At 33.8% G+C, this 24,463-nt stretch overlaps 1 protein-coding gene across 1 annotated transcript; it reads right to left on the bottom strand.

Annotated features, from left to right (window-relative positions):
- Nucleotides 1-846: 846 nt before the first annotated feature.
- Nucleotides 847-1,820, bottom strand: LOC129318518 (ethylene-responsive transcription factor ERF017-like). Its single transcript, XM_054963339.1, has one exon. It carries the CDS (start codon nucleotides 1,786-1,788, stop codon nucleotides 1,087-1,089), a length of 702 nt encoding a protein of 233 aa, XP_054819314.1. The 5' UTR covers nucleotides 1,789-1,820; the 3' UTR covers nucleotides 847-1,086.
- Between the last annotated feature and the right edge of the window lie 22,643 nt (nucleotides 1,821-24,463).

Raw genomic sequence — 24,463 nt, 5'->3', positions numbered from 1 at the left:
TTGCATGTGAGAATTAATACAGTAAAGAAATTATGAACCATAACAGCCTACACAACCATCCTCCACCCAGGCAAAATTGGTTTTATTTCCTCAACCTCACTAGAAGTGGTAGCCATGCAACTTGCAATTAAATATGTCAAAGACATATCATGTAGCATATTATTTAACTGAACAACAACTCCCAATGGAAAACAAATTTCTAAACTCTTCGTATCCACATCTCTTTATATAGTCATTATAAAAGTAAAAAAAAGTTATAAAACAATCATAATATAAAGATTATATTTGATGATTTTGACAGTTCATTGATTCCCTCCTCTCTAGCGATTCTTTGGATTGATTATATAACATTTAGATGTGTAATTTTTTTTTTGGCCAATAGATATGTAATTGTTAAAATTATGAAGGGAGAATGATAAATAAGAACTTTGTAAAAACATTTATGTCAAATTATGACTTTTTAACATTAATGTTCCCAAATTTTAATGCTTCTTTTACCATGTTTCAGTATTAAAGTTTTTAATTTGACATTGATATGCTTACAAGTTTCTTACTTATCATTTTTCCAATTATAAACTGATAGTATTGAATAAGTACAGGTAAATTGTTTAAAAAATCTTAATTAGTCTGGAAAGAGGCTGTCAAGTTGATCACATACATTTAATAGGCATGATTGCAGAATTATAATTGATATATATATATATATATATATTAGATATTATTATATGCCCTATTGGTAACATGATGAATGCCACTTCTATTTGATTTGGATTTGTTCAAAAGATGAATTGCTCAATGTCACTCGTTGAAGATATATTGCCACCAGACTTGAAAAAAGCATACATATGAACACAATCAACACTAACTTCTTATTACGGAGCAACGTCTATATATCTATAAATATAATAGAGACGCTACCATTGCACTAATATACACGATAATATATACTGACTAGAAATATTTTTTCTGCATTGCATAAACTCTGATTTAAGAGTTTCAGCCACCTCAGCAAAGTGTGTGTGTGTGTGTGTATATATATGTATTGTTCATAAGGGAGATATATGCGTTTTGTGTGTGCAAAGCAAGCTACGAACACTCGTATCCGAAGTTCCAAAGGAATGAATGGTGAGAATAAGCATCCTCGTATTGATTTTCCTGGGCATTGTAGTCGAAAGGCACGGCTGGGGGCATGAGATATAAATCGGACGACTCACCAAGCTGGAAGTAATCCAACTCAGAATAGAGTCCACAGTCGTCGGTGGCACCAAGGCCATTAGAGTCCAGCGAATTCAAAAACGACCAATCTATGGTCCTGGCATCACCATGGTCCACTTCTACTTGCGTACAGGAACTAGACGAAGAAGTACAGGTACTAGAACCTGTCCCCGACACCGATACAGGACTCGACTGAAATTCTGCAGACAAAGGTTCTTCATGGGGTGGCTCCGCCGGCGACTCGTGGGGCAGCTGTTTGGCGAAGGAAGAAGCAAGAAGCTGAATCTGGTGAGGGGTGAGAGATCGGTGATCATCAGGAAGATGAAAGAGGAAAGGAGTGTCAGGGAAGTTGAAATTGGCACGACCACCACGAAGACATAAGAGTGCAGCATCGAAGGCCCGAGCAGCCTTCTCTGCAGAATCGTAAGATCCCAGCCAAATGCGTTGTCGGCTGTTGGGAAGTCTGATTTCAGATACCCATTTCCCCCATTTTCGCTTTCTCACTCCTTTGTACCTGAAACACTGATCGCTCATGGTTGCAGCATTAGCGGACGCCATTAATGGCTTCACCATGCATGCGACTGAAGAGAGTGAATTGTCATGTGTATTTATATACTAACGGGATCGCAGATTGCTGCGAAGAAGGATTTTTTATCCGTGCAAACCTGTTGAATGGGCATACGGGGATGAGGGTGGGTGAAGTAGTGGAACAATATTGGGGCGTGTTCACCACGTGCTGAAAAAACGAGGTAGGCCCGTTCATTAAACATCACGTTTCGATATAGGGCATGGGCGTCCTTACGTTTTTCGGCTCGTTTCCTAGGATAGGTTCCCTTTAGCCTACAATTTTTTTCTTCTCCTTTTCTTTTTTCCCTTATAGAAATGTCTTAATAGTTTCGTTGGTTGCATGACGGCCATGACTTTCTTATATGAGGATATTTTTTTTTTAATATTACCTCCGTTTTAAAAAAATTTAATATTTTATTAACTAAATTTGTCTTAATGTTATCCTTTCTCTTTTTATTTACTTCTTCTAATTCTATTTTTAAATCATTTTCAACATATTTTATTAAGATTAAAAAAATTTTAAACTTTATTAATTTTATCTTAAAATTGAATGAGTTTCCACCTCTACTACCTAATTAAGATAAAGAAAATTAATTTTAAATTTTTTTAATATTTAATAAAGGAAGAAAGGTAAAAATGAATATAAAAAACAGTAAAGTGTTCTATAAATAAAATTAAAATTAATATATCTTTTTATTTTATAAATAGAATCAAAAAAATAATAATTAAGTAGTGTACATTTAATATTATTAAATGAAAAATATTTTTTAAAATTTATATTTTTTTAAAAAAATAAAATTATTAAGTATAGTTAATAAAATTTATTGGTTCCTAATTTAGTATGAATGGAGGAGTACTAAAAAGCGTCTCATGGATCAAGAACAAAATTGCATGCAGATGCAGTAACGGGAAGAGGATGTCGATCCCAGCCTGTCAGAAATCAGAATCCAAGGTAGAGAGCAATGGGGTGGGACCTACGAGTGCTATAGTGGACGATTATACTTTTTTTAAAAGAAAGAAAGAATAATAATGAGATTGATGTTTAGATTTCTAGCAAAATTTAAAAAAAAAAATTTATAAATATCAATCTAAACTGTCATAAATAATTTTTTTATAATTTAAGAGTTTTAGTATTATATAATTAAATATTTATTTGTAATTAAAATTTTTGAATTTATAATTATTTAGATCATTATTTTTAATTTATTTTTAAAAAAATTTGTTGAAAATTTAACTGCCATTAATTTAATATTCCATAACCTAATTATTATTCCCAACAAAAATAATAATACAACTCAACTCGTGACAAGCTATCTTACAAGCCAACTAAAAAGAAATGTAATGCTCCAGTCTTATATAAAAGTTAAAAGAAATTGATGATGATTTTTGTAGGTCATTTTATATAGAAAATGGATAAATAATTACTATTTTTTCATTTTTCACAATTTTCTACCAGTAGAGTAAAATGTCATATGAAAAAAAAACACATTTTTCAAGATGATGCATTACTTATTAAGAGGGCATTAATTAAACTCATAAAAATTTTAATTTTTTTATCTTATTTATAAATAACTTTAAATGCATTTCAACGAAATAAGGGAATGTCTTAAAATTCATTAAATCTATTTAAAAATTTGTTCTTAATATGAAATTAATGAGATTTTTTTAAATCTAAGGGAATGCATTTGTTCTTATTAAACACACTTCCATCATTAAAAAAAAATATGAGACATATTATTTTTTTAATATGAAATTAATGAGATTTTTTTTTCAAAAATTTCCTTGATTAGAAGTGTAATTAATAAGACTTTGTTTGATAATTTTCAATTTTGCAATTTCAATTATGCTTTTCAATTCATCTTAGAATCGATCTTAGTAATTAATTTTATAAATTAATTTATATACCACATAACATAATTAAGTATATTCAAAATCAGTTATATTGGTTAACTTTTTTTCATAATAATTTTTTTCTGATGGATATTCAAACGCATCCTCAATAAACAAACTACGATTAAGGTTTTTCTATTTCATTATGGGACAAAACTTTGAGCGAGGTTTTCCAACTAAATTTTTCACATTTTTTTTTTAAGTTTCATCATGTATATTAATTGACGAGTGCTTACAAATATCCTACTAACTCTCAGTAATTCTTAAACTAGCCACAAATTAACCCATGCCGCCCTGCATTTGTTTCGGTGTGGGATTTTTTAAGAAAATTACGGGGCTAAAAAAGTTAATTTTTTCACCAATAAACAACACAGATAATAAACTATAATAGTAATCACCATACACTCAATTCAACTGGCAATGGAACTGTACCATCTTGATCAATGGTTTCGAGCTTGAGCTTTGAAAATGCAGTAACATTAGTGGTGGAACCCTCGCTCGAAAGGATATTTTGACCTGATTTAATCTGGACTAATTTGAGCCTTGTTAAAATCTTCTCAAGTTGACATAAGGCATGCCTACGCAAGAAATAGCAACAATCTATTTACTCTAATACGATATGTTTATTATAAATTTAATTCAGACTACATGCATATAAACTTTATTCAAAAGACATACGACTGGAGAACAACTTTCTTTAAACATGATGTAATTACATATAAACTGTATTTCGAAAGCAATGACATTAAAAAAATTTATATGAATCTAATATAACAACTATAACTACTGATAGTGTGATGGCAAACAAAAAAAAAAGAGCTGATGCTATGTTTGGATGCACATGGATTTGGATTTGGATTTGAATTTGAGTCAAATCCATTGTTTGGATAATTAAAAATGCGAGTCAAATCCAAATTCTCCCTTAATTTTTTGTAATTTAAAATCCTTTCTAAACTCCTATTATTTCAAATACTAACTCAAGTTTTTTCATAATTTGACCCAAATGTATGAAGGCTTGATCAACCTGACAATGGTAATTGGACTGAACCACCAAAGTTGCCAAAAATAAGCTACCATCGTTGATCGAGACGGGATGGCCGACTTCCACTGGGATCGGACTGATGACGACGACGGGGACCAAATGGTCGACTTCCAATGAGATCGAACCGACAACTATGACAAGGACCGGACGATCAGTTTCCAGTGGCACTAGACTGACAACGATGATGAGGATCAAAAGTCCAACTTCCACTGGGTGAGGACCAAACGGTCGCCTTCTATCACCATCCCTTTAGTCTAGTCATCGTCGTTGTGGCCGTCGACCAGGTTTGGTCCCGGTGGAAGTTGGCTGTTCAATCTCTGCCGTAGGTCTGGTGCTAGTAGAAGTTAGTTGTTCGATGTAAACTCTAGCTATACTAATCACAATTAACTAATAAAATTCATGATAATCAAATGATTAACTTAAAAAGGAGATTATAAAGTTTTAATTTAAAATCAAGGAATCACAAGTTTTCATAATCAAAATGGGTTTAAATCAATCATAAACTTGTATATCAGAGTAAAAATAAGATACGAAAGTATAGGATACCTTAGGGAAGTGAAAAAGAATGAAAACAATTGAAAATAACTCATTTACTATGAAATAAGGCAATGAGCAGTGGCTTGTGCATGCGATGCCGTGGTGTGTTGCTCTTTGTATCACGCACTGTGGCTTAGGTACCATACGCCATGGTGTGTTATTCTCTGCACCACACGCTGTGGCTCAGGAGCCATATGTCGTGGCGTGTTACATGTAATTGACAACAAAATAAGGAAACTTCTGACGCATTTTAAATTTTCGTTCAACGTCTAATTGACATGATTTAGATATCTACGAAAATCTTTTTTCATAAACTAACTAATGACATGGGTTTTACTTTTAAAACAAGTTACACCAAAAAGTTGGACTCCTAAACATATTTTTTTTTCACTTTTTACAACTTTCACAAAAAGGGTGTTCAAAACCTACTACAAGTGTCAAAAGCCTTTCCAAACATCTAGACCATGTTCATTGGATCTAAGACTATCAGTACAACATGTCATTCACACTCAGATAATAATAAAACATAAAATTACTTCTCAACCCCTTTTCATTAAAAATAGAAGGGGGAGGCAATTAACATTGCATTGCATCAAAAACCATTGTAACATGTTTAAAATATTATTTATATACTTGTACTAATATTTTAGTCCTATCAACACATATCTTTTCATACACAAATATTCAGGGCCCAAAATACAACTCAAACATTTGTAATAATAAAATAGTACAAGTGCAACTATATGCAATCTAGAATTGGCAACCATATGCTATTACACAAAATAAATCTAAATTAAAGGCATACAATAGGAATGTATTAATTCCTAATCTCTTGAGCCTTCTCTCTCTCTGCACCAGAGCTAAAGCTTGTAAAGTGTTAAATGAAAGAGGTAAGTCTAGCCACTCAATAACTAAGGTAAGATCTACCATATGCAATTATTTATCAATTGTAAATCAACCACATGCATATGAAACCAAGTACTTCAAATATGCTTTAACACATATAAGCAGTTATTAATCTAGTGAACAAGTTTTCATCTCACACATGCTAGGTACATAATTACAAGACACTCACACATGTGATCATGACCCGCCACAACACACAACTTGCCATAACTCAAAATATGTGGCACATTATAAGTTTACATAGGCAATCATCAACCAACCTTATACCCTCCTTATTTTCTCAAACTGAAACTATGAGTTATAACACTGAATAGGATTTCGTCCACATGAATAGACTACCTAAACTCACCAATTATGAGGTGTGACCTAATCAAAAATTACATGACTCACTCTCAGACCACAGCTTTCCCCACTCTCGAATCTCTAGGGTGTCTCATATCCTAGGCTATTCTTCTCGTTGAACTGGTGGAGAAAGCTAGGTTTTAATCTCTTGACAAACTATAGGACAGTTCCTCGATAAATTGTAAGATAAGGCTATACATCTATGTATTGAAAGCCATCCTAAATACCATATGAATTTTCCTTTACTCCCAATCTCTAGGGAAACTCTTGCGCACTGATCATGCCATAAATGGTGCTCACTCATTTTCACATTTTTATTTACTCGATATCAAAGTCAACACATTGGGCTCATGACCGACCCAAGTGAGCACCAATTCTTATTTTCACTTATATCACATAAAAATATCCTTTTCAATCTCAGTTACTTATCTTTATTAAGTCTATTATCAACTACTCATTCAAAACACATTATAAACATGAAATTTATCTCAAATATCACTTTTGCAATTTAAAACTCATTTTATAATCTCTTTAACATGTTTAATGTATATCAAAGTTTTTAGATAAACACAAGGTCTCATTGCATGATGCACTCATTCACAAGTCAAAATTTGCATATTAAACACATAATTAACACTACATTACAATTAATATATAACTATCTAAAGCAGGATTCTCCCAATTATCTCAAACCTTTGAGAGGTTTAAGGTTTACTCTTTAATGTTATAGCTTTCAAGCTTGAATTTTCAAGCTAAATAGGTGTTTAAGAGCTCAGTTTACAATTTAACATGTTAATCTCCATTAATATTGTCAAACCCAAGCATTTAACTCTCATTTTTCTACTTCTAAATTGTTCAATGCCCGCTTTACATGAGTTTGAGCCTATGTATTAGGTTTATTAATTGTTTTTAGTTTCCATTAACATTAATGAGTCATTGTACTCTTATTAATGGCATTACACTCTTCCAACAACCCACATTAATGCAATTTTTCACACATTTATGAAGCCCAACCACCCAAGACACCAAAATTCATGATATTTAAGTTTAGATACTTTAATCTACTCCTATTAATTCTATTTGAATCAATAGATTCGGATTAATAGCCCATATGGATCGAAAATCATCTTCCATTATCAAGCCCTAACTATAAATTTCATAATGTGGAAGAAAATAGGAGATTAAGATATATGATACTTACCTTGGGTGTTTGTAGCTTCCAAAACACTACCAATGTCACCCAAGAACAAACCCTAATAGAGCTTGGCATGCCTCTTCATTTTCTTCTTTCTCTCTTCTCTATTTTTGTCTTAGTTTCATGATTGATAAATTGTAAAAAACGACCACGTGCCGTAGCGGACTGATAATGCGCCACAACTCATGGCATAAAGAGGTCCTCATTCCGCATTTGAAGTATTTGTGCACCGTGACGGATCCACTCTAGGCCGCAGCGTATGGCATAACAACACTATCCCTTCATTTTCTTCTCCTTTTAATGTTCGGGTGGCTCGACTTGTTACCGGACTCACAATTAGGGCTGAAACATAATCAAATATGATTATTAAACCTCCCTGACCACACCCTACTACATTTTACTTGATTTTTCTAATTAAGCTTGATAAATCAGGGAACTAACAATCATGATGTTACATCCGGTCCCCGTTGCCATTTGTCCAATCTAATTCTGATAGAAGTTGGCCGTCTAGTGCCCTCTGTTGTTTCCAATCTGATCTTGGTGAAAGTCGGCTGTCCGGTCCCGTCGTAGCGACAAATGAAAGTCGGAGGTCCCGTCCTGATCGTCACCAGTGCCACAGTTCCAGTCAGCTTTATTTATGTGATTTTGTTGGAAGTTGTTCATTCAAATCATCGAGTTTGACTAATCTTCCAAATTTCTTTTAAATTCAAATATAGAATTTAAAATTTAAAATTTTATTTTAGATCCAAACAAATTATTTTAATATTGTAGTTTAAAATTTTTTTCTATCATCCAAATAAAGAATGTAAAATCTATGAATTTCAAATGTGAAATTTTAAATTTAAATTTTTAACTTAAATTCACTTATCCAAATATAATCTTACAGTAGATATATCACGCGGTTTTAGTCAAGTAACTTATCTAATCTCATTATTATACTCACAGGTAGTGTAGCAGTGGCTAACTACAAGTTGAATAATATAGTGCGTTGAATGTAAGTTTGAAGTTTGAAGGGGTCACTCACAGTCTCGGCTCGTACCATAATAACATTAACCGGACAAGCAGGGTCTCACATCATATTTTACTTTTTTCGGCATCATATCCGATCCATCATGTGATCTAGATATGCAACAAAAATAAACAAAATAAACAAAATAACATGCTTAGAAGAAGAGCGGCCGCAATCGCTACAGTTTTGTCACTCTTTTTACGTTGGGATTATATTTGCTATATAATTTCATGTGGTCATATACTAAATTATTCGAGTGGACTCGGCCGGACACAATGAAGCGTTGACCAGATGGGACAAGACAGTTGACTCTACCGGACAAAACAGTGATCTTCTCGTTGCCCTCGACCTCTTCACAGCACTCCTGAGGGGTCCAATTTAAGCCTAACCATGTCCATCACAGGTCATGCTCGTTGCTTTCAAGCGTCGCCGGTCAAACACACCTTGGATTAATGACAACAACGTATCGTCCAGTAGTTGCTCATCAATGATAATCACCAAGTTATGAAGAGTACAGGACCTTGTCATCTGTAAATTTTTTGAGTATTTCAATCGGGGGAAACAATGAAAATATAATATAATACCGACCAAATTTGAGAGATTGATCAGTATAGATTGATAGATAGAGTCTGTGAATTTGCGTAGTGTCAACATCTGGCATATGATTGGAAGCTGGAAGGCATTTGTGGAAAATCAGATCTTGAAAATTACCAGAGATAGAGATGGAGCATTACTGGTTATTATCCATCTCCGTGTGACACGTGTATTCCATCACCGCCGACTTTCCTTGACATGCGTTCAAAATCTAAACTTCATTCATCAAATCTCATGTTATTGAAAATTAGATCTATCAAAATATTGATTCAAAAATTAATGATGACAATTGCTAAACTGACGTAATTGTTTTCTAGTTGAACTAGCTAAAATATGAGTTATAATTGTTTACCAGTTTGTTTGAACGTGTATGTCGACCATGTCAAATCCAATGCCCCGTTCAAAGCTTCGCCTGATCACTTGATTGGTCATTTAATTCTTCTCCGCAGGTCACTCTAGCTGCTTATACGTCTTTCGTTTTCATCACTCTCAGTGTATGTGGCAGTTACTTGAATCGGATTCTACAATTCTTAGATCCCTATATTCTAACCTAGCCCCATCATTGAGGATTTTAATTCAGTGAGAAACGTCCATACGTGCCACGTTATTGCCATATAGTTGATGACGACTAAAAAATTTAAAATTTTTAATAATATCTAATTGAATTCAAGGAGATATTTGCTGCAAAGCCTGATTGAGGCGATTTAACGAGAGAAAATTTGATTAGTGCTAAGAGTGTAACACGTGCCATTGTTAAAGTATAGAGCATACCGGACATACAACTACAAGTCACGACTCACTGGTTTACGATTGCTTGTAAGGCTATGCATAATGCTCAAATATCCAGTTAGCCCGGCCCTATTTAAAGTATTCAGGCACTTTAGTTTGATTTTTGGGCTAAGCATCAGGCTAAGGTCAAAGTAAAATTAAAAATAAAGGCTGAGTTTAGAGAATCGGGTCTAAAAGTTTTATTTAAATAAGGGTTCAAGTTTTAAAAATATATTTTTTTTAAAGTAATTGGGCTTGCCTGTAAAAAAAGACTCGAGTTCGGGCGGCCTTTCAAGCCCTGTTATGTTATTATTATTATTATTTTCTTTAGTAGAACACGTGCTTGAAGTCAATGACCTACTCACCTGATCCTACACGCATTATATTGTTATTAATTTTAATTTATTCTAAAATTAATTTTATATAATTTAATAAATATTAGTGTATAGTATAAAATTTTTGATATTTTTTTATTTTTTTATAATTATTATGTTTGTGTATTTATAAAAAATGAACTATTTATTTAATCAAGATTTAAATTTTATTACTAGACTTCTAAATATGTGTTGTTTAATTTCTAAAAACTTATGAGGATTTTAATTTTTTTAATTTTAAAATATTTTAATTAATTTATAATGTTTAATTTTATTTTAATTTTTTTATTTTTTAAAAGAGGACTTGTAAGCCCGACCTTGAATCTTTCACATAAGGGTTGAGCTTGAAAAATGGGGCTCAAAATGAGAAATTGGGCCTTAGGGCTTAGGCCCTTAAGGGCCAAGCCCGCCCGTATTTTCAGCTTTAAGTCAAACCTTACCCTACTCAACTTGATTTGAACATGTAACATTTTTTGTAAATAATATTTATTTTATGGTATTATTTTTTGTTAAAATTTATTGTGAATTATATTATTTGTATGATTTTTAGATATTTTTTTATCACTACAATTTTGTAAATCTCTTTCAAAATTTTAAATTTGTTTTTAACTTAATATTATGTAAAAAAATGGACAATTGTTGATTATATGTGCTGTAAAAATTTTACTTTTGATTCTAACATTAGTTTTATTATAAATATATTTCAAAAGATAATAATAATATTTTTTTTAAAAGAAAAAATTTGTATATATTCATAAAAAATGCTTGTAAAATTTTTTTGAGTCAGTTGGGCCAAACCCAACCCTATTGCTCAAGTATCAAACTAGCTCAAACTATACATAACGTAGGGCACCCGGTAGGAAAAATGCCTTGTTCGACCCTACTCACATGCATCCCTAATTACTTGTATCAAGTGGATGTGCTTATTGTTAGGTCCCACATCGGAGGGAGTTGGGGAGGGTCCTGGCTATATAAGCGGGTGCGCTGCATATTTCAATGAGCTAGCTTTTTGAGGAGAGTGTAATGGCCCTGTGACAAAGTGGTATCAAAGCTAGACCCGAATTCATCCAGTCAGTGGGCCTTTTGGTGGGCCACTCGTGATGGGGGCGTCACGGATTAATCGAGGGACTTATCAAGTCGCACATCAAAAGGATTTGGAGAGGATCCTGGCTATATAAATGAGTGCGTTGTACACCTTAATAAGTTAGGCTTTTAAAGAGAGAGTAATGATTTCGTAACATTATGCTGCTACAAATAAGACATGATGGACCCCATGGCACGGGTGACATAGCATTAATGGCAACGAAGCTTGAGGATGGTAATCATGAGCATGGTGACATAGAAGGAGCCCAATACTTTCAATCCAACGTACCTAATGACCCATTACAACATATTAGAGGTCCAATGACAAGAGCCCGAACCAAAGCCATGAAGCAAGCCTTGTTCAGTCTTGTGTAAGAAGTTCAAGAGCTTGGAGAGCATTGGGGCACTCCTCTCAAGCCCAAAGGAGAGCATCTATACGTGTATAATGTATTTAAGATCCAAACTCATGAAGAGTCAAGCCCAAGAGATGCAGACCTTAGCCCAATGCAAGGAAGACTACAAGTTGAGCCTCTTGCAAGTAAGGAGGCATGAAACCCTAGTAAAGAAGTCAAGGGTGGCGTGATTTTAAATCCTTTATGATCCCTTGATTGTCTCCTAAATTATTTCATATTTTAATGGTCCTTTGATTTGATTTTCTATTTTGAGTCTAGTCAAAGGTTAGAATTAATTATAATATTAAATTTTGTAATCCCATAATTTTAGGATCACATCTCCTAAATTATGTGGCTGAATATTTTATCATTATTTTATATTATTTCTCCTTTTAGTATTAGGAAATTATGGTTTTAATTTTAGAAAATATTTTTCTATGAGCCTATATAAATTAGGCATGCTCCCTATTGTAAAGAAGATAGAAGTTGAATGTAATTATTCATTTTAGAGTTTATAACTCTTGTGAGCCTTAGTGCTTTGTGGTGGCATCTCGTGTGAGAAACAGACGTGATCAAGAGCGTGATCAACTCTTGTGGTGTCTTCGAAGGTTGAGGTTCCTAAAGGCGGGTGCTCTAGAGGATCTTCGCCTTGATCATTATCCTATTGTTTACTTCATACCTTTCTTTATTTTCGTCATAAATTTCATCCCTTTCCTTTTGTTCTTATGTTTTTGTTGTTTCAGGGTTCTATCCCTAAACTAGCACGATTCTGCTTCCGCGTCCCCTATCAGATTGGCATCAGAGCTTTGGTTGCTAGTTTTGGTTTAAATTCTTGTCCTTCCTTCTTCTTTTTCATCTTGAGTTATTTCTTTTTGTGATCATCTCTTATCTACCCCATCTACTTCTATCTTTTAATTTTTCTCTTCTTCATCTTTGTGACTTTTTATCTTATGTGAGTTTTCATTTTATTAGCCTTCTAAAAAAAAGAGAAAAAAAATACCTAGAAATTCGTGCAAAAAAAAGGTAAAAAAAAGTGTTAGTGTGTTGAGAAAAAAAAGAGAAAAAAAAATCCGAAAATTCAAAAAAAAATTTACAAAAAAATATATTGCTGTGAGTTATGACTGTAGAAAAAGGCTATTCTTGAACTCCAAGTCACCAAGAGGTTGCCTAAAGAGAAAAGTCAACTTGGGTGATAAGAAAGTCTTATACGTTGATCACTTTCTTATTTTTAATTTTTGGTAGCACTTTTCAAATTCTCTACTCTCTTATTTGCTATTTGTGCTACTCTCTTATTTTATTTAGTTTTTTATTTTTGTCTTTGAGTATTTGACTCTTTGACTTTTATTTCTTTCTTTCTTATTTTTGTTGTCATGTGTGGTTTTTCCTTTAACAAGCTTAATTTTATTTGAAAATTTTGCTTTCCTATTTGTTTCAAAATTGCAAAAAAAAAAATCCTCTTTTCACCTTGTGCTTGTTTTCTAGTTTCCTTAATTTAGAAGATATTCACTAGATTGTTCCTTAGTTTCTTGATTTATGTTGGTTTCATCATTGGATTCTATCCACAAGCTTAGTGAGTGGTAAAAGGCAAGTGTGTTTTTCATCATTAAAAAAAAAGCCATTACTTTTTTTTGTGAAACACGAGTGACTTTATCTTGAGAGTAAACACGTGAGTTTGTGTATGTGAGGACCTATTTTTTTATCTTATATGGTTTCTAGTGCTTCTGTGAACATGAGTAATAAGGATGAATCCCCTAGTATTGATATGAACTTTGTTTTAGAACTTATCAAAACACAGTTGCAGCAGTTTCGCTTGGAACTTGATCATAGGTTCCATAAAGAGGATAAAGATGAGCCGGAGACTTCCTCTTCTAAAGGAAAGAAGTATAAGATCCCCAGCGATGATGAGGAGTATGAAGAACCCCCTTCTCCTAAGGGAAAGAAATCCTCAAAGCGTGGTGTTGACTTACCGGACCAAAAAGTAAAGTATCCTTCATTCAAGGGTAGCAACAATCCAGAAAAATACCTTGATTGGGAAATGAAGATGGACCAAATCTTCATGACTCTTGATTTGTCTGAGTCAAGGAAGGTAAAAACTGCTTCTTTGAATTTCACTGACTATGCTGTTTATTGGTGGCAAGATTTACAGTACAAAAGAAGCCAACTTGAGAAAAAGCTCATTAAAACGTGAGAGAAGCTTAAAAGGTACTTGAGAAAGGCTTATGTCCCTAGCTACTACTATACAGAGCTGAATAGAAAATTGAGAATGTTTTCTCAAGGATCTATGACAGTGGAGGAGTATGTGCACGAGTTGAATATCTTGAAATTTCGTGCAAACATTCAAGAAAATGAACGTGAAGCAATGTCAAGAATTATGGATGGCTTGAGGCCAGAGTTGAGAGATAAGCTTGACTTGTACACTTTTGTGGACAAGGAAGAGCTCATACACAAGGCTATAAAGTTGGAGCAGAGAAATAAGAACAAACGTTCCAAGTCCTCTTGGAAAGACTTCAAGACAACTTTCAAATGGAAGGATTCCAAAACCAAAGATACATCCCAGGCCAAGGAAGAAATAAAGACCAAGTATGAGGGTAAAACTTCTAACCCTAAACCTTCTTCTTATTCATCTAACACTTCTCCTATTAAGTGTTTCAAATGTCATGGTGTAGGCCACATGGCGAGAGATTGTAGCAATAAAAGGGTTATGATCTTGTGAGATGATAGTGGCTATGATAGTGTGCATGAAAGTGATAAAGATGATGCTGATAATGTTGATGATGATTATACCTCTCATGAATCAAATGATGAGCTTGAATGCAATGGTGTAGTTGACTCTATCTTGGTGGCAAGAAGAGCTCTCAATATTCAACCAAAGGAGGATGATGAACATGAGCAACGCGAGCATATTTTTCACACTAGATGCTTCATCAAAGAGAAAGTGTGTAGCATGGTAATTGATGGTGGTAGTTGCACTAACATCGCTAGCACTTTACTTGTAGATAAATTATCTTTACCTTTAATTCCACACCCTAAGCCCTACAAATTGCAATGGTTGAATGATTCTGCTGAAATTAGGGTTTCTAAGCAAGTGTTGATTACTTTCTCTGTTGGAGTTTATACTTGTGATGTATTATGTGATGTAACCCCTATGCTTGCTAGACACTTGTTATTAGATAGGCCTTGGTAGTTTGATAGTAAGGCTACTCATAATGGTTTTAGAAATTGTTACAAGGTGCCTTTTAAAGGCAAGACTGTTGTATTAAATCCTCTTAGGCTCATCCAAGCCTATGAAGATCAACTAAAGATTACTCAAGATTACAAGCAAAGGAGAGATCTCCTTGATTGTGGCATGAGTGAGAGAGAAAAGAAAGAGAGTATTACTTTACTTGAAAATCAATCAAAAGATAGGAAAAAGAGTGGTGAGAAGGTGAGAAAAGAAAAAAATAGAATGGTGGGAGTGAAGGAAAATAGTGAAAAAAAATATTATTGTGTGGGAAAAGTAAGATTCAAGAGGCTTTGATGAGTGAGCAAGCTCTTATTGTAATTCCCAAGAATATTTATTTTTCTACTAATACTTTTGACCCCACTTTGCCTTCTAGTATTGTCTCTTTGTTGCAGGATTATAGAGATCTATTCCCTGATGAAATTCCTAATGGACTTCCTCCCTTAAGAGGAATTGAGCATAGGATAGATTTCTTGCCTGGAGCTGCTATTCCAAACAAGCCTGCTTATAGGGCTAACCCTGAAGAGACTAAGGAGATCCAGCACCAAGTAGAGGAATTGATGATGAAAGGCTTTGTGCGTGAGAGCCTTAGCCCTTGTGCTGTCCCTGTTATCTTGGTGCCAAAAAAAGACGGATCTTGGAGGATGTGTGTTGATTGTAGAGCAATCAACAAAATCACTGTAAAGTATCGTTACCCTATCCCTAGACTTGATGATATGCTTGATGAATTGCATGGTGCTTCTATCTTTTCTAAAATTAATCTTAGAAGTGGCTATCATCAAATTCGTATGAAAGAGGGTGATGAATGGAAAACTGCCTTTAAAACTAAATTTGGATTATACGAATGGTTAGTTATGCCTTTTGGTTTGACTAATGCTCCTAGCACTTTTATGGCATTAATGAATCATGTTTTTAGAAAGTTTATAGGCAAGTTTGTTGTGGTTTACTTTGATGATATTTTGATTTATAGTAAATCTTTGACTGATCATATGAATCATCTTAAAAATGTGTTTGACATCTTGAGGGAATATAAGTTATATGCTAATTTTTAAAAGTGTTTCTTTTACATGGACTTTGTTATCTTTTTAGGATTTGTTGTTGAATCACAGGGAATTCGTGTAGATGAGGAGAAAGTTAAGGCTATTCGTGAATGGCCAACCCCTAAGAATGCAAGTGAAGTGAGAAGCTTCCATGGCTTAGTAAGCTTCTATAGGAGATTTGTTAGGGATTTCTCTAGTATTGCTGCCCCTCTTAATGAACTTGTTAAGAAGAATGCGACCTTTAAATGGGGTAAAACACAAGAAAGGGCCTTCCAAACCCTAAAGGATAAATTGACTAATACCCCTTTACTTGTTTTGCCTAATTTCTCTAAAGCATTTGAAATTCAATGTGATGCTTCTGGTATTGGTATAGGTGCTGTTTTAATGCAGGATTCTAAGCCCATAGCTTACTTCAGTGAAAAGCTTCACGGCGCAGCTTTGAATTATTCCACCTATGACAAAGAGCTTTATGCTCTAAAGAGGGCCTTAGAAACATGGCAACATTATTTGTGGCCCAAGGAATTCATCATTCATTCTGATCATGAAAGTTTAAAGTTTCTCAAGTCTCAAGGTAAGTTAAACAAGAGACATGCTCGCTGGATGAAATTTATTGAAACCTTTCCTTATGTGATTAAGCATAAGCAAGGTAAAGAAAATATCGTTGCTGATGCCTTATCTCGAAGGTATACATTACTTTCCTATTTGCATGCTCAATTACTTGGTTTTGAGATTCTAAAACATCTTTATAAAACTGATCCTGATTTTGAAAATATTTGAAAATCTTGTGAAAATCATGGATCTGGTGATTTCTTTAAATTTGATGGATTTCTTTTTAAGAAAAATAAATTATGCATTCCTATTTATTCTATGCGTGAGTTGCTTACTAAGGAAGCACATAGTAGTGGTTTGATGGGACACTTTGGAGTAGATAAAACTTTGGCTATTTTGTCTGATCATTTCTTTTGGCCTCACATACGGAAAGATGTCATATCTATTTGTGATAAATGCATTAAATGTAGACAGGCAAAATCTAAGATCCAACCTCATGGACTTTACTCTCCTTTACCCGTCCCCTCTCACCCTTAGGAACATATCTCTATGGATTTTGTAATTGGATTGCCTAAATCTTCTGCAGGCAAAGATTCCATATTTGTTGTTATTGATAGGTTCTCTAAGATGGCACACTTTATTGCTTGTGATGCTGTTAACATTGCTGACTTATTCTTTAAAGAGATTGTTCGTTTGCATGGTTTATCTAAGACTATTGTGAGTGAAAGAGATGTGAAGTTTCTTAGTCATTTCTGGCGTACCCTATGGCATAAATTAGGGACTAAGTTACTTTTTTCCACTACTGCCCATCCACAAACTGATGGTCAAACTGAGGTAGTTAACAGAACTATGACTACACTATTAAGAGCAATAATTCAGAAGAATTTGAAGAATTGGGTGAATTGTTTACCTCATATTGAATTTGCTTACAACAGGGCTGTTCATTCTTCTACTTCTTATTCTCCATTTGAAATTGTTTATGGTTTCAATCCATTATCTCCTATTGATATTTTACCTTTGCCTTTCTCTGAGCATGCTAACGCTGATGGCAAGAAAAAAGCTAAGTTTGTGCAGGACTTACATGCTAAGGTTAAAGCAAACATAGAGCGAAAGAATGAGCAATATGCCAAGCAAGCTAATAAAGGCAGGAGACGTGTGATCTTTGAGCCTGGAGATTAGGTTTGGTTACATTTAAGGAAAGAGAGATTTCCTAATCAAAGGAAGTCCAAACTTCAAGCTCGAGGAGATGGACCTTTTCAAGTTTTGGAAAGAATTAATGATAATGCTTACAAGATTGATTTGCCTAGCTCTTATGGCAATGTTAGTGCCACATTTAATGTTTCTGATTTATCTTTATATGATTCTGCAGATTCGAGGACGAATCCTTTCCAACTGAGAGGGAATGATGGACCCCATGGCACGAGTGACATAGCATTAATGGCAACGAAGCTTGAGGATGGTAATCATGAGTATGGTGACATAGAAGGAGCCCAATACTTCCAATCCAACGTACCTAAAGACCCATTACAACATATTGGAGGTCCAATGACAAGAGCCCGAACCAAAGCCATGAAGCAAGCCTTGTTCAGTCTTGTGTAAGAAGTTCAAGAGCTTGGAGAGCATTGGGGCACTCCTCTCAAGCCCAAAGGAGAGCATCTATACGTGTATAATGTATTTAAGATCCAAATTCATGAAGAGTCAAGCCCAAGAGATGCAGACCTTAGCCCAATGCAAGGAAGACTACAAGTTGAGCCTCTTGCAAGTAAAGAGGCATGAAACCCTAGTAAAGAAGTCAAGGGTGGTGTGATTTTAAATCCTTTATGATCCCTTGATTGTCTCCTAAATTATTTCATATTTTAATGGTCCTTTGATTTGATTTTCTATTTTGAGTCTAGTCAAAGGTTAGAATTAATTATAATATTAAATTTTGTAATCCCATAATTTTAGGATCACATCTCCTAAATTATGTGGCTGAATATTTTATCATTATTTTATATTATTTCTCCTTTTAGTATTAGGAAATTATAGTTTTAATTTTAGGAAATATTTTTCTATGAGCCTATATAAATTAGGCATGCTCCCTATTGTAAAGAAGACAGAAGTTGAATGTAATTATTCATTTTAGAGTTTATAACTCTTGTGAGCCTTAGTGCTTTATGGTGGCATCCCGTGTGAGAAACAGACGTGATCAAGAGCGTGATCAACTCTTGTGGTGTCTTCGAAGATTGAGGTTCCTAGAGGCAGGTGCTCTAGAGGATCTTCGCCTTGATCATTATCCTATTGTTTACTTCATACCTTTCTTTATTTTCGTCATAAATTTCGTCCCTTTCCTTTTGTTCTTGTATTTTTGTTGTTTCAGGGTTCTATCCCTAAACTAGCATGATTCTGCTTCCGCGTCCCCTATCAAGACATCTTAGGCTCACGGTACCTTGACTAAGCCATTTCGCTCATCTTACTACGCACTTTCACTGTTAATGTTTTTTAAACCTCTTTGTCATCTTAAAGTTAATTATAATATTTGGGATTTAATTTTATTTTTTCCTTGCAGGTGTTTTTTTTATTCCAAACGATCCTATTCTTGTTTAATTTTCTTGCTTCCCGAATCCTGATATCGATGAGCATGCACTTCATTTGATGAAGCATTTTTTTCAAGTAGTTTATTTTGACAATCACGTGAATTCATGGGACACATACTAGTTAGCCTCTATGTATAGCCTGTAGCTGTCTTGAAATCGGTCCCTCTGGTCTTTTTTTTTTTTTAAAAAAGGGCTGGGTACACTTTTCTGAGTTTGGGAAGTTAATCCCTGCCATGTGTACAAAACAAGTCCAAAGATTGCTCACGTGGAAAAAAAATGTTGTTAAAACTGCTGACATGTCTAACGCTTGATCTACGTGGTTGCTGATTGGATTGGATCAGATGACAAGAGCCAGACAATATTTGACCTCTGTTGAATGCCACATCTGCCATATAAGAAGCAACAAAATGACTGGTTTTCTCGACTACGCTCTTGTTCATCTAGTTTCTGCGTAGAAGATGACCCGACTCAAAATTTTTCTGGAGAGGATTGATCCTGAAGGGCTTATGTTTAGATTTCTAATGTTGTTGCTTTCTAACATGCATGGTGACATTAACGTTGCTGAGGATTATGGAAGCTACAAATGGTCGTGCCAACCTGGTAATCTTGCAGGTCATTTGATTTGGGAGGATAAAAGGTAAAGATAATATTCTAGTTAACTTAATGGCCAATGCCATTGATTTTTACCCAAGGTAAATTTTTGCCAAGTGAAACGTGTCTGTCGACTTTTCTTTGTAGCCTCAACGTTCATATCATGACAAACGGTATTTCTAGCACGAGAGAGAGAGAGGCTAAGCAAGCTATGGGAAAGTTAATTAGAACTTGGAAGCGTGATTTGACTGTCGTCTTCTTTTTGACATCCCAATCGCGAGCATGTGTTTTTTTCCTTCCCTTCTAGAATGTGTAATTTTTAGATAAATTTTTTAAGCAGCTTAATTAGTGATAATGGATGCATTCCGGCCACCAATTACCAATGAAGATCTGAAATAGCTCAAGCCAATTGCGTAACAACTCGTAATCGAACAACTTACAGTATTTGCTTTTATCCAAACTAGATTTGTTTTTTTTGGCGTTGTGTGGGATAAATAATAATTTAATAGAAAGTTCTCAACGCCAATTTGCAAAATATGGGTTAACTTACAACCCATAAATTGACCCACAATAGTTTATAGTTTATAGGTTTGATGTGATGGGTTGGCATAACTCGTAGGATTATAATTCTATTAACTTGTAGGTTGGTCTAGTATAAAATTATTCTTTAAAAAATTTTAAAAATTATAAATTTACCTGTTTTATTTTTTTAAGGTAAAAAAATATATATTCTCCATAAAAATTAATTATCCAAATAACAATAAAAGTCTTTTTCTAATCAAGACATGTATGTATTACCATTTAAATATAAACTAATTTAATTTTGTAATCCTTTTGTTTTCTAGTCTTTTACGTGATTGATTAGTATTATACATATATAAATTAATAGAAATGCTTTGTCTATTCCCTTTTCTCTTCATCATGTTTTGACATTTTTGTTATAAAATTGATGCCTCAATTTAAAATGCTAATTCTTTTTTTTTTAAAATCATGATATTTTAAACTTTGACTATTAGATTACTACTCATAATAATACATTAAATTCATAAAATTTAAACATTTTGATCTCTGCATCTATTCTTTTCCATATTCAAATTAATATGATAATATAATATATATTTAATACTTTATAATATATTTGATTTTTTTAAATAAAAATGATAACTAAATTTTTTTTATTTGCTAACTTGGGTAGTACTATTTTGCAAACAAAATAATCTAAATAAGTAGTTATATAAATGAAGTAGAGTATAATAAAATATTTTGTTCAATTTTGTCTTGATCATATTCAAATTATATTATATCACCACTTAAGTATACGAGTGATGTGTTTTTATTATTTTCAATCATAATTTAAACTTGAATTAAATGAATGTAAAAGTGTCAAATATTTATATTGCAATTTTATGCATGCTTACTTTAAATACTTTATTTTAAACTTAATTTCATTTGTTTATTTTTTGTCTATTGTTTAAAAAATATAAGCATGCTAACCCACTATGGGTTCGAGTTATACAAGATGGGCCAAAATTACCCTACATATAATTGAATCCATTTTTTCCAACCTAACTCTCCATTTTTTTTTGGGTTGGCAGTTGATCTTGCGGGCTAAATCCATATTACCAGCTCTATTGATTTGAACAAAATTTAAAATGAAAATTCAAAAATCTTGATTTAAATAGTTAAAACAAATAAAAGAAATGCACATAATTTAAATACAAGTTTTCTATGTTGATTTGATTAAAAATTAACATGAAAATTCAAAATCCAGATTTTTTTTAACAAAAGAGATCAATTTTATTAATGTCATCAAAAAAGTATTACACACACTAATCCCTTGGAAAGAACAAATAAAGAACCTACTAGTACAATAAAGCAATAAACCTAGGTTACAACCTATAAAAAAAAAACCAAACAAACAAAGCAACAATCGTATAAACCAATCAACATATACCTTTCTTCACAGTAGCAACAACGCCTTCGCCATGCTAATCCTCGTTGAAAATAGAAGCCAGAGAAGATGGTGGCTCAAAAAGCATCTTTGTAAAACCATACTCCTCATAATGCTATATGCAAGCCAATCAGCTGCACCATTCCCACCCTTAGCCACAAGGGCCAAGGAGCAATTCATACCAGTATCACACAACTTAAAACATTTATGCAAAATCTTAATGCAAAGCCACTCACAACCCACCACAATCCTAGCCATTATCCTCTTGAATAATATTAGGCAATTGGTTTCAATAACCACTCTGCCATCACTAAACATATATTTGGCCAACAATGCTTCCAAGAGGCTTAGTCATAAAAGCGGAATCAGTAGATACCTCTTTCCCCACACCCTCATAAACCGTCCATTATGATCTCTACCAATTACCCTAATAGATGCTCTCTTCCTTACCTCGCAAAAAGCCCCATCAATTTTTAACTTTACAACTCCCATGTTAGGTTCCTTCTAAACCAAAGCTCTCTTATCACAACTTTCATCTGATGCAAAGTTGCCTTCAACCAAATTCCCAATGAGATTCGACCCCCTCAGCCCCTTGCTTCATTTTCCAATGTGATAGCTCCACATCCACGTCAAGCTTTTCAAAAATAAACCCACATCTAGTTGTCCACACTTTTTAACAGATGCTAGCAAAAAAAGCCACATTATAATCAGTAATTTCTTTTTGCAGTATCAACCAACCTTCCAACCAAATATCAAACTTGCACATCCCTTTCTCATCAAACTTCAAACCCAAGGGTAAGCCAAACCAATATCCCTTAACTTAAGGACATAAAAAAAACACATGCTTAAAAGTTTCAACCTCAATTTTACAAATTTCACATTGAGGTTTACTTGCAACTTCCTTTTAAACAACGCCTCTCTAGTAGCTATAGCATTATTCACTACCCCCACATAAAAAGCCTGATTAGCAGAAAGCCAAGCTCTTTATTGCAGCTCCTCCAGATTAACCACTAACATTAACCAAGCAAATTTACATAAGCGTGGCTCATGTCCAATTTGTCCACAATGAAAACAATAATTTTGTAACTTTTCATATTTAATCGAGCACCACAATCAATCAAAATTTGGTTTAGGAATCCAAAATTCAAGGACCAGTGGTTTTTTTAAATCCAATACTACATGAACTCTCAGAAAACTCCAAACACCGTAACAAACATCCTCTACCATTACTACTTTCCTTACATGGCCACTGATTTAAACTGTTTTTTCAACATACATAGCTTCCAGCGGTACATTATGCAATTGAAATCAAACTCTTACTAGAATCAAATTCATCAAACACACTAAATTTCTTCCACTCTTGAACATTCAGAAGCTAACCATTAATCAACTATGGCTATCCTATAAGGATTATCATACATTCCTCCTCTTTAACAAATTTAAATGGAAAAGACCTAGAAGATTCGTGATTTCCAGCCCTTCCTTCAGATTCCAAACTTTTCTTAACATTACTCCAAAAGTGGTTTGATTCACCTCTTTCTCGGCCATTATCTTTCCAATCAATGCACGCTTCTCATCATCATCCTTTTAGCTTAGTGATTCATTAATCATATCCACATTATCCATACCTTCCTCTACATCCAACTCTACTACCATGAAGAATCACATATTTTGCACACTTTATTTTATATTTGTGATCATATTTTATTTGTTTAGATCCTTATATGCATGATTTTAGCATTGAATTTGATCATCGGGCCATTCACATTGAACTTTGGCATTAGAGGCATTTTGGTCATTTGGCACATTTTATTGGAATTAAATATTTTTAATTTGAAATTTCAATTTCTTGGTATATTTTATTACTTGAGCAATATTTTCATTTTTTAAGACTTTAATTGGTTGAGTTGCAGATTAATTTAGCTTTAGTTACTTTGTGTTTTCAAGCATTTAGGGGTCAATTGGTAATTTTTTCATTTTAATTTTAAATTATATATTTTTTTTTTTGAAACGCAGAAAAGAACGCACGAACAAGGGAGAAGGGAGGCAACGCACGAATGATGGAGGCCAATTCAGTTCGGCCATTTGCTTGAATCCGGGGCTCACCACTTCATCGCACATCTCCTCTCATCTTCCTTGGAGGTTCAGAGTTCAGCTGATCGCACGCACGCAGAACGCTTATCTCCATCTCTTCTCTCGGTCAGAGCTGAGTTGTAGGGGATCGCTCATATTCATCTCAGTTCATCTTTGGCTCGTTTGACGCTCACACAGTCCTCGCACAGGTCAGCGACCTCACTCGAATAAACACTCATCTTCTTCTCAATCCAGTTCGGTCACCATCACTCATCTTCATCTTCATTCAGTCATTCGCACACAGATCACTCATCTCTCCTCTCGATCGCATAGTCATGGCAGTTTCTTTTAGACATCTCCCTCAATCAGTTGTTGAAGAGATTGGAACAAGGAGCTAAATTTCTTATAGAGTTCTTTAAGGGGATGAGACTTGTACTTGAGTTTTCTTAGCTTATTTTTATTTTGGTTTTGTTGTAATTCACTTATAATTTCTCTAATTTTATTGATGCTATTGACTTGATTATTCAGTTCTGCTTAAATTGATTTTTT

Source organism: Prosopis cineraria, unplaced genomic scaffold, assembly GCF_029017545.1.
Source record: "Prosopis cineraria cultivar Desert tree isolate PC_DT_omini unplaced genomic scaffold, ASM2901754v1 PC8, whole genome shotgun sequence".
Taxonomy (NCBI): Eukaryota; Viridiplantae; Streptophyta; class Magnoliopsida; order Fabales; family Fabaceae; genus Prosopis; species Prosopis cineraria.
This window is presented reverse-complemented; position numbering and strand designations above follow the sequence as displayed.

What these genes read in the sequence shown, in the direction of transcription:
- LOC129318518 (XM_054963339.1), bottom strand. Translation starts at nt 1,788, where the DNA reads ATGGTGAAGCCATTAATGGCGTCCGCTAATGCTGCAACCATGAGCGAT.